At 31.4% G+C, this 12,318-nt stretch overlaps 1 protein-coding gene across 2 annotated transcripts; it reads right to left on the reverse strand.

The window, feature by feature from the left end:
- Positions 1-1,774: 1,774 nt before the first annotated feature.
- LOC106316481 (ankyrin repeat and ELMO domain-containing protein D) lies at positions 1,775-10,872 on the reverse strand. 2 transcript variants are annotated; one of them, XM_013754373.1, is made up of 4 exons: positions 9,752-10,872; positions 9,591-9,641; positions 9,400-9,472; positions 1,775-2,248 (listed from the first exon to the last, which is right to left on the reverse strand). In XM_013754373.1, exons 1-4 carry the CDS (start codon positions 10,600-10,602, stop codon positions 2,066-2,068), a joined length of 1,158 nt encoding a protein of 385 aa, XP_013609827.1. In that variant the 5' UTR covers positions 10,603-10,872; the 3' UTR covers positions 1,775-2,065. The 2 variants fall into 2 exon arrangements, with proteins under 2 accessions (XP_013609827.1, XP_013609826.1); XM_013754372.1 differs by having other exon boundaries at positions 1,775-2,251.
- Between the last annotated feature and the right edge of the window lie 1,446 nt (positions 10,873-12,318).

The raw sequence follows: 12,318 nt of genomic DNA on the forward strand, positions 1-12,318 counted from the left end.
AAAAATAATTTATATAAGAAAAATTTCTAAGTAGTTTCAAAATTTAATATTTTTATTTTTGTGTAATTTTATATATATATTATGATTTATATTTTACAATAATATATTTTTTATAAAAATATAATAATTAAAATATTTTATTGTATTTTATTTTAAAATAATAATCACAGTATTTTGATAAATTTCAATTGCAAAATCTAAATATTTATTTCTATTTTATTATATTATTTTAAAGTAATGTATTAGTTAATTTTTGAAAAATTTAAAAATATACAGCAAATCCAAAAACCAAAATCTAAATCTAAAAACCAAAAACCAAAAACCAAAAGCTGAAAACCAAAAACCAAAATCTGAAAACCAAAATATAAAATCTAAAAGCCAAAAACTAAAACTAAAAACTACTGAAACAATCATCAGCTAAGTCTAATTCTGATTAGTTACTTACCCGAGGAGTAAAACTAAAGTTAACAGTGGGATAACTTAATTGTCTTCATGGCACGTGGGTAAAAAAATAAGTTGACGGAGAAAACAGCAAAGAAACAGTACTATTTTGAGTATTTCTCCCACTGAAATTTTAATGATTTCAATTTTTTGTTTTTGTCATGTGGGAATTTTATTAAAGGTCGAAACCCAACAAATGAACTAAGTCCAACACAAAGCAAACAGAAAACCTAGACTACGGGCCACATCTACAAAAACTCCATGGGCCAACAGCCCAACAGAAAAAACCGTAGAGGAAAGTAATCGTCGGTGATCACATGTTCGATCGACACACTATTCAAAGACACGCGTCAAATCGGAAACCATCACTTACTCCGGAAGGGTTACGTCGGGGCTCCGCCATCAGCAGAGATAGATCGGTGAAGACTATCCAAACGAAGAAGTCTTCATAGAAAGCAAACAGATCGTCTTTTTAGAAAAAAAAACCATTGTCTTCAATCAATTCAAAGAACTCCGACCTTCGGAGGATGAAATCGAGAGTCGATGAAAAAGTGAAGGACTTGAATCGACGATCAGACATAGCCGGCGAAAACGACGCTACTAAGCCGCCGAATCCTGGAGACAAAACCGGCGAAGCAGGTGCTATGGAAGCCACTGTTTCCCAGAATCTAATGTCGGACGACCATCGGAGGAACAAATGCGACGCCGGAAGCAGGGACCGGTCGGAAACACCGAAACCGGAAAGCAAAAAACATCGGACTCTTTCTTCCTCCGAACAATCTCCAAACCTTCCGAAATATTTTTTTTTTTTGATAAGAAGGCCGGAGATTTCGAGAAAACAGATCTCTCACTAAGAGAGGAGAGAGAAATCTTATGATTTCGATTTTATATTGGCAAGAAGGTTTTTCTACAACGAAATTTCAGTAAAAGCTTTGAGGATTTAGTTGGTGTTTTGCAGATCGTTCGTAATCTTGATACGCAAAACATGTCAAGGCATAGCGTATTAGAAATTTAGAACATTGCTTGGACTAAATCCATGGGCCACGGCCATATCCTATCTTGCTGCTTGAAAATTAGATATTGGGTTATTTGGATGCTAAGAGTATCGAACCTTTCCCACAAGGCGTGAAATTTATATAATGGCCAGTTTGGTATTGAGTTGGTACGGTGTTACCGTGTTAGGCCTTAAACAGGCCCATTTTCTTAACAAAACATACAAAGAAGCAACATAACTACGTCAAAAAAAACAAGTCACCTGGCAATATAATAGCAAGTAATAATAGGATGAAAAATAATGCTTATAAATATGGAACACATCTTTTTCATGCGTTAATGTTACTCGCAGCCCCAGAAGATACATCAATAAAAACATCAATCAGGGGCATGCATACTCCTACTGAATTAGATACTCATTTGTTCTTGATAGATCATTCGACAAATCGCACAAAAAAGGCCTTGAGGAGATATAAATAATCAAAACCACCCGCAAAAAAAAAGAGGGAAGAAGACAATTGAAGGTGTTGAGTTAAAAGAAGAAAGGGTGGGCAGTTGTTTTTATTGAGAATAATATGGTGTTAAAAATAAATAAAATGGAGAAAATATTATAGGAATATATATATGATAATTAAGAAAGAGTCCTACCATAATGAAGGACCATGAGATGATCAGAGGTAGATGAGTTTGGAAGCAAAGTAATAAGGTTTTGTGAAACAGAAGAATTGTCTCTGCTTCCTCTCCAGATTGTATCTCTCACGTGTTGTAGTGTCAACACTGGCTCCAGTTCTTTCCCTCTGCATCTTATCTCTACCTGCTTTTCATTTTACAAATATAAAATCATAATATTGTTGGTCCTATTAAACACAGTAAAAATTAACTAGGTGGTTTAGAGTTATTCACACAAAAACATGGACCAAAGCTAAAAAACAATTAACACTGAAGTATCTACAGTTTCTAGGTATATATGAGTATGTTACTATTTGATGTAATGAGATCATTGCATCGTAGAGGTGACGGAGGGAGAGTGATGGAAAATGCGACGTGTCAAAGTGGCTACGCAATGCCGTAATTATGTCATCTCTACTTTACTTCTAAGAGATTCCTGTTTTTTCTAACACGATTGCTTTTAAAGAAGAGCAACACCAACAATGACTCCACCACTTATTTCACATATAATAAGTTAAAAGAAAACTATGCAACATATATTCACGATATAATGAATTAACTTGATTATAGATTTGAAATTTGAATGGTACCCACGATGTCCAAAATCTCAATCATTTCGTGTCCCTACCCTTTTTCTACCCGTAAATCGTAATGCATTTTTCAATGACTTTTCGAAATAGACTTTAATGTTATGCCGTAGTGATGAGTATTCAACTCATGGTAAATAATATTTTATGAGTCCATTTCAGGTTAAATTCTAGAAGTTTGTGTTCCAATTGAATATCCACGTGTACACAAAAGCAAATTAAACGTTATAGAAACTATTAATCTATCTCTAGATTCACCATATGTTTTCAAACGTGTAAACCATCCTAACACATTCCCCTGCTCTTCTTATACTTAACAGCTTTATTTTTTTACAATATTTTGGTATCTAACTGAAAATTACGTTATAAAAGGATAAAGTAGGAGTAGATAAACTGAATAACTGATGAATCCTTTTATATGCTGAGAAGTATCAGAGTTTTCTAAATTGAAGACACTATACCCCACGAGAGAATTACCATCATCTCATGCACGTCTTCTGTTTACGTTTTGATGTCAAGTTTGCAACCCAGAAGCATCTAAGTCGCAAGTTTATGTTTTTAGTGGGAATAGACACTAATTTCATTGTAATATAGTTGACGCTGATACGTTGCAATTAGATAACTAATAAGATACCAAATGGAACGGTTGGGATAAATTACTATAGTATCTGGTTAGCATATGAAAATAGTGTTCTATCTCACATACCTAATAATTCTAATGCAAAATTGAATATAAAAATAGGGACCATAGAAGTTGTAGTCGGATATGCGTACTAAAATGTTCTGCATGCATCGCATCACTAACTTAAAAGGACATCATGTTCATGGCTCCTTATCTACCCTTTTAGTGCCACTTTGTTCCTTTTTAAAAAATGCAATTTTCTTTCAGCAAATTGCAATGATTCTGTTGTGGAGGGAGACTTCATGCATTGCTTTTCCCCCACGTAAAATACATTATTTATCAATATATGCTTATATATAAATTGCTTACCAGCTTGTCATGTTAAAAACATTTACTAGCCTACAAAATCGCATTGGCATCTATATATTCTACAATATATTTTACCTAGATTTTGGAGTCAAAGCGATTCTTTGTGAGACGTGCCTTTTAGATTTTACATGTTCAAGTTTGTATTGCCAGTCTCTCGTGAGCTTATATTTACACTATTTGAAGTCTGCTTATAGTTAAAACTCATAACATCTCGACAGAGACTACATTGTGCTAGATTATGCTATTTATAACGAAATGTTAGATAAATTAGGATTGTGTATATATATGATCCTCCAATATATAATGAGAAAGTGCAGCACTAAAAGGATATGAGTATGATTGATGGAGAAAAAGGTCTTTTAAACACCAAATTTATTAGGGGTTTTGTGAAGAAAGGGTCCTACACTAGACACTAACAAGGATAGCTAAACCAAGGGAAGAGAAATATATCGCTGGCGTTGATGAGCCACTTCTAACATAAGCATGACGGTTTGTCTAAGCCTCAGTTTATTCTATGTTTTTATTTTACTTGTATATGGAAGCAAGTATTTTTGAAAGCCGTATTTCTAGGCATCTGCTCTAACATTTTGAAAGATCATCAAATTTTTTTTTTTTGTTTTTACGATGGTTTAACCTATATGAAAGATAAAAGAGGAGAACTACGGTAATACCTCTATAAATTAATAATGTTGGGACTTTGAAATTTTATTAATTTTTGAGATATTATTTAGATTTCTTATTTTAAGATAAGAAAAATATTTGATTTTAGTGTATAGACATTAATTTTTATTTTTTGAAATTTGACATTTATATTAATTTTATTATATTATTTTGTGTATATAATATATATTTCATACAACTTAAATATGGTTTTGGATATAATATTACTAAAACTCATCCAAAAATATATTAAGTGTTAAGAAAATATAAAGATAATTCCATTGTGAATATAAAACAAACAATATTATAATAGGTTCTTACTTATATAAAATATGTATAAATATAAATTATTAATTTATAATTTTAGTGGGACCGTATATTTAAATAGAATTTTCTAAAAAATATTATCTTATTATTTTATCGATTTGTGTCAAATTTTGAACCAGTTCGAATTGGGACTGGCGAAAATTATTAATTTATAGAGATTATTAATTTATCGAGTATTCATTTATAGAGGTTCTACTGTATATAGTCAACGTACAAATTAAATTTGATGATATATAAACTGAAATGTAACCGACATTCTAACCAAAAAGCTTCTATCAAGGCTCACCAAGAAAACAAATATGATCTAGTTTCCAAAGATAATTTGTATTTGTTTTTTTCGTATAAAATACCAATGCTATTGTATATTCTGGTTATCAAACAATTCAGAAAACAAAAATGACAAACTAGTGTCTTACCCAAAAAAAGGCTGAAATAACCTTTAGATTACTTTTAGTACATATTAGAATAAATAAAAAATAAGTAATTGTCATTTGAGAATATTTATTTTATGGAATGAGACCGAGTTGAGAAAAGAATCATGTGGAGCAACGGAAATTTGAAATTTTTGGTATATTTTTCGCTTTCAAAACTTTTTGTTTTTTTGTTTTGGATCAAATCTTTTTGTTTTCTTATTACGTAGAAAAAGTCAAAGGAGACTTAAAAGAGGGAAAAAATGGAAGAACAATGCCACCACGAAGTCAGATTATGGCTGCCTAATCATTACAGTCAGATTTATTATACACTCTTGATACCCATGCCCTACCCAACTCTATTATACACACACATTCACATCATTATATACTATGTAAATATTTCACGAACATATATGAATGCACATAATTGCAATTTCAATGAATGATTCTATCAAAACAAAAGGGTGTGACCGGTGACCAAAGGAACTAGGAAGAACGCTATATTTTTTAACATTTTTAAAACTTTTTACCATTCAAGAGAAATATGTTTTTTTTTTCATTCCTTTAATTGTAGAGAATTATAAAACAAATCAATTCCTCATTAATTTTGATAAGGAATATCATTCCTCATCATTCTTAAAATTTTATTCCTACTCATTTCTTTCCTATCCGTTCCTATTGTTCCCATGATAGTTACCAGTCACACCCAAAATCTCTAACTATTGATGACATGTGGACGCAACCCTATTTTTGGGTGAAAAATATTTAAAAAAATTTGACTAAATTTAAAAATAATATCTATATTTATGTTTTACATATTATATTTTCATATTTTTACGCATATTAAACTTATGTCGTAAATATCTTTGATCATTTTTAAAATATGATATATTATTATTAAATGATTATAATTTATAAATACATACACACAAAAAAAATTAATTTTTTTTTCAAAACATCTATTTTTTATAGAACAGAATGAGTAGTCTTTAGATTCATATATTTTTTCTGAAAGTACACAAGCCACTGAACTAAACTATATATTAATTTCTTTAGATCTATATAACTGATATGACGACTAATGTTCTCCTTTTGCTATTTGTATATATGCGCACAAAAATGTTATTTTATCATCAAATAACAGTTTCCATCTGCCGTATAAACTATTTTTAATTAACATAAATCATTTGAACAAATATTGACTTTTATGTTGTTATCGTTTTCTATAATGTAGGAGAAATGGGCAAGAAATAAACAGATTGTCAATGAAAACTTAATTATTTGATCAAGATATGGACACAACAAATATATAAGACATGCCTACCTAATTTTATATTGATTCTCTCGTCCTCTTTGTCATACTTCGAGAATCACGGGGTTGATTGGTTGAGATTTATCTTTTTACTTTAGTTTTATTTACTTTTCAATCACTAAATTTTACCAATCATGTTGTAGCTTTATTTTTAATAGTTAAAACATAAATAAAGTTTTTCTAAACTTTTACCAATCATGCTTTATCTTTATTTTTAAAGCTACATCAAAAAAACTGAAGCAAATTTTTTTTTAATGTATTTTAGCTAAAAAACCTAAAGCTTTCTTTTATAGGCTATAGTATCTGTGAAATAAAAAAAACTATCTATAATATCAAATAAATTAGATAATCATAATTAAAAACATCTATAAATATTTAATTCAATTTTGAGTGCTGTAAAAATTATTAAAATATTTTAAATAAAATATATATTATTTATATATCACATTTTAAATAACAATAAACTTTGAGAATTTATAAAAGATATTAATATAAATTATTTAATTGATAAAATAATAATTATTTTAATATACATCACAAATTTCACATATTTTATTTTAAAATATCTACAACCTATAATTTACAGCTACAACAAATTTAACTACAATAAAAGTCTGTGGAAAAAAAGCTACAGTAACAACTTTACAACTACAACCAATTTACATACAGTTAAATTTTTACAATTAAATTTTTAGAGTCTCAGTCCAACCAATCACCCCCATGTCATGGAGTAATGCAATAAGACAGAAAAACTTAATGATTTGATCAAAAAAAAACATTGAGTTGACCTAAATATTATAGTTTATTTTATCTCCGTCCAGATTAATTATAGCTTCTAAAGAATGTTTCAGGAAAACATGCTTACAACAACCCGATGTATTTTATATTCCAAACAATCAAAGATCGTCATCTCAATTAAATTGTCTTATCCTGTTTTAAAGATTTTTTATTCCAAACAAGCTGTGTGCATTTATAAGTACTTTTCTACGCAATGTTCGATATATAAGTGCATGGATCAACGCAGGCTAACAAATTCTTCTTAAAATTAAGATAAACCTACGTATACGGTTGGATATATGTCTGTTTATCTAAACGTCTCATGCAATCTCGTAGACTCGTACGGCGTCCAAAAGAAAAAAAAAAGATTCATCTGTGTGTGACTTTCAAATTTGTTGTAGGGAAAATAGATAAAAAGAGAAAAAGGGCTCACGTTACTTAGCATTTGCACCCAAAAAGGGCTCACGTATCAAAAGCAATAATTTATCTTTTGCTAATTATCAAAAGACCATTATAGAATGTTTATTGGAGGTCTCTTATGTTGAGTCTTTTGGCGTAATATAAGATACGGTCTCTTAGTGTTTTTAGTTAAAAGTTAAGAGACCGTATTTTATATTACGAGAAGAGACTCAACCTAAGAAATCTGCAATAAACTTTTTTTTAACGACGTTCCATGCACATTAAGTTTTTAAACATTGATTTATCATTTAGCAAAAAAAAAAACATTGAATTATATCCCCTCGCACGGAAAAGAAGTGTCCATCTTTGTAATTATGCGTTGACAAGAAAAATGTAATTATTAATCAGGAATCATAAAAGTTATAGCGGATCATGGGTAAGCGAGCGCATAAATGCACACAATCAATGATTAAATTTGCACGAGAAGCATCGTACGTAATACTAGTAGGGATTGATTCTATTTTTCACCAAAATATAAACGGAAAGGACACTTTTTGTTTCATGAATTCGACTCGTAAGGTTTCAAAGTCAGCATGCATATGATAATTGATAGGAACTTACTTTACTGTATCCATCATTCGAGATAATAACTAGCTATGGAAGAAGCGTGCGATATAGCTATAGTCACAGTTATACGTGTATATTTTTTTGCCAAGTATATGCGTATGTATGTATATATGTACGTATGTGACATGCATAATTCGATTATAACCCGAGTATTTCTAAACGATGCGGTATTATGTCATATCAGTACCTATCCAAACTAGATAAAACTAAACTAAATGTTTTGGTTACTATCTCTAGTGGCTATAAATTGGTATTATTTTGGTTACTATCTCTCAAACTAGATAATGACATACGTCAATAAATGTTTTCCGCTGCATCTAAAAACGGTAAACCAGAACTTATATAATTGTTTTGTAGATTTGATTTAAGACCACACTATCCTAGAGTTTTTAGGAACCATACAATTAGCTATAGAAAAGTAATTCATATATAGTAAAAGGAGAAACTTAATTTTTTATTTCTTTACACTTTATACCGATAACACGTTTTGTTTTCGGATGTTTGGGTTTCTAGTTTCCAAAAGGTAGGTAGAAAAGCTTGATATGTAGTTTTGAAATGTACTCAAAACACTTAACACAGAATATTTTTACAAAGGAATCGGTTTCTAAATTTTTTTTTTGTATAATTAAGTAGGTTGGTAGATGGATGGATTGTCATACAATGTATAAAGAAATAAAGGGTGCACTCATCTCTAATGAGAATTTTGTACGTCGAACACAGTAGGCACTAATTAACTAATGGCTCCGTTAATCAATTACCCCTAAACTATAAAAAAGGAGCAAGTAAGACAAACTCGAAAAGGTTGAGAATCAATTTATGGATAGTAAGCATATAAAAACAAAGAAATAACAAAACAGCTTATACCTAGCAACGACATCTACCTGTGACCTAATTAACATGGAGACACTTTTGTGGCAATTTAGTTCCGACGTTGTTGTCATGTTTCTCACACCAACTCCCATGAATGTACCCTCTCCACGATTTTTTTTTTTTTTCTTTTTCTTTTAGTAATATGTTTCTGTTTTATCGTACTATTTCTCATCATCTTATATGCTTTAAAAGTATGTAAGGTTTTAGTTTTTTGTTTTATTTTTTGAAAGCAACTAAGGAGATTGTAATTACGGCAAGCAACGTGTACATGGAATCTAGAACAATAAAGATAAAGAAAGTGAAATTAAAGAGTTAATGAGATTAGTAAAAAACCTGGGTTTCGTGGTCCAATCTCAACTTGTTCACCAAATATTTCATCAATATTCGAACAGTCATCTTCCCGTCCCTACAAAATCCAAGAACACCAAACTTAATTAGCCATAAACTTTTGATGACGTCGTTTTATCTGTCATTCTTATGGTAGTAAATACTCAGAGAATGGTAGAATCTTTATATACACTTACTTGATTCTCAAGCAGCTCTTGGGTATCTGAGGCAAGAATGGTTCTCTTGTCCTAAGACGTTCACCAAAACTAATTAGTACTTTAACAAATAATTGTAATCAAGAAATTATGGAACTTATATATAGAACAAAGTCTCTAGGAAGTTAACATTTAGCACTTACTGGTTTTGAGAAGCTTGAAGGAGGAACCAAATGCCGGAATGGGGTCGCCTGGGAGGATCAATGACTCGAAAACTCGAGCTTGGACCAGCCACCACATCCGGATTATTATTATTATTATTATTGCTGTTCCCTATTAACTGGTGCTGAAAACTGGAGCGACCAAAGTAAGGTCCTATGAATGGCATCATCAAAGAGGTAGATGACGATGGTGGTTGCGCTAGGTTTTGTGGGACAAAAGGCGTTCTAAACGCAGCAGCCGCCCAAGAACCAATCGTCTCCTGATCAGCCCTGGTAGGGAACATTAATGGATTAGTCATCATCCCTCCTGGTTCATGCTGATGATGAAAGATAGATGACATTAATGGAACACCAACTCTTTCTTCTCTATTTGAACCGCCAGAGTAAAGGTTAAGCTCTAGAAAAGAGTCTCTCCCAGCCGTTTGATTGGTTTGATGTTTATTGTCAAGATCCGGTTTAACATCATCCTCGTGGCCTGTGCTTAACCGGAGCCATCCTTCTTGTCTCATCTCATGATCTTCGGCTTCATTCTTGGTATTATTATTGTTATTGCTCTTGTTGTTGTTGTTGTTGTCGTGGTCGTCCTTGGAACTTAACCTAGAAGTAGTACTTCTCGGTTCTTCTTGATCGGCCATGAAACTAAAATCTCTCCTACAAACTTGGTAATGATCAGATCCTAAGCGAATGTCTTTCTTGCTGTTGTTGTTGTCGTCCTCAGAGAAAGAAGAGAAGTGATGAGCTTTTTGTAATAACCTCATAAAAGCAAAACTATTGGAAACCCCACATGAATGAAGAAGCCTTGTTGAGGAGGATGATTCAGCATCAACAACCATGGCAGAGTCCTGTGAGCCGGAGAGGAGCGAGACGAAGAGTTACTGATGATCTCAACATGAGGGGAGACGGAGGAGAGAATATATAATAAATTAGGGTTCTTAGATGGAGACGAAAGATCAAGAACTCGAGGTGGTCAGGACCGGAGAAGCTATGGAGCTCTCTGGAGAGAGAGAGAGAGAGAGACTATATGTGTTTTAATGATGAGAGAGGACTAGAGAAACAATAAATTCTGAAAATCTCACTTTCTATCAATTCTCGTAGTTTGGAATCTTGTGTGAATGAAATTGATGCAGAGAAAAGAGAGAGAGATATGCTAATCTTGTAATTATACAGAGTAAGACCATGATTAACCCGGATTCTTAGGATGGAGCTTCGGTTAAGAACCGTTTTTTAGTTTTTAACTAAAAAAACTAAGAACCGATTTTTAAATAAGAGATATAAGAGCCAGTTCTTAGCCGAAAAGTGTAAAAAAAAACAAAAAAACAAAAAAATGTCAAATCATAAATTAAGAACTCCAAATTAAGAGTTCGGGTTAATCATGCTCTAATGGGCACTAGTTATATGGAAAGCTTCTTATGCGGTAAATCTCAGTACATATACATTATTTTGGTGTCATCTACTCTAATACACACGTATTTTCTTTTTTTCCTTCATCACATATACATAAGCATTAAACAAAAAAAAAATGAACGATGATTATCAGAATTCAGTTTCTTTTTGTCTTTTCAAACGTGTAAAGTACGGAATACTTAGAGATAAAATCGTAATTCAACGATTTGAATAATGCGTTCGAATTTTCAACAACTCTTTTGGTTAATATTTATAAAGTTTTTAGTTTCAAAAAAAAAAAAATTTATAAGGTTTTTAGTGAGTTAAGAATAGATTAAAAATTTATATAAACTGTTTGTCTTATTTTAAAGGTAATATTAAAATAATTAAGTTATATATAGACAAGAATTTTATGAAGATATTTTCTAACTCTTTTACCCATAACTTTGTCGATTCATAATATGAATATTGTTTTGAAGATATTTCTATTTACAGTCGCTCCCAATTGCTTATAATTATTCCAAGAACATGATAGATTGGTTCACAGTTTTCCATATTACTTCTTCACAATGACTTACAAACATACACATAGAAAAATGAGGATATTGGTATATTGAACCTAGCTAGCTGCATGGAGGACTCAATCCACGATAATATAAAACAATATAATCAAATAAAACCAGCATATTACCTGCGTCATCAGGCCAACCAACGTTTTGAGATATTTCTCACACCTATTCAACGTACAAAAGATATTAATACTACAAGAGAAGAATTATAGTGGTATATTCCTCAATTAATGTATATTATCATTACAACTAATAACCTTTTAACGAGCATATATCATGCGAGACACAAAATACAGATTATATCACGTATATCACTACAAGAAAACAACGGTATTCTGACGGACATTCCGACGGAAAATGAAATCCTCGGAATTTCCTGAAGAATTTTCGAGGAAATTCCGAGGAAACCCAAAATTTGGGTTTCCTCGGAATTTCCTCGGAATATACAGACGGAATTCCGAGGAAACATAAATCCGTCGGAATATTCCGAGGAAATTCCGACGAACTAGTGATCGATCGATGCGTTTTTGAACATATACCCATCGATCGATCACATTGTTACGCTTTGGTCCATCTTAGTGATCGATCGATGCGTTT

Source organism: Brassica oleracea, chromosome C9 (genome assembly GCF_000695525.1).
Source record: "Brassica oleracea var. oleracea cultivar TO1000 chromosome C9, BOL, whole genome shotgun sequence".
In the NCBI taxonomy this organism is placed as follows: Eukaryota; Viridiplantae; Streptophyta; class Magnoliopsida; order Brassicales; family Brassicaceae; genus Brassica; species Brassica oleracea.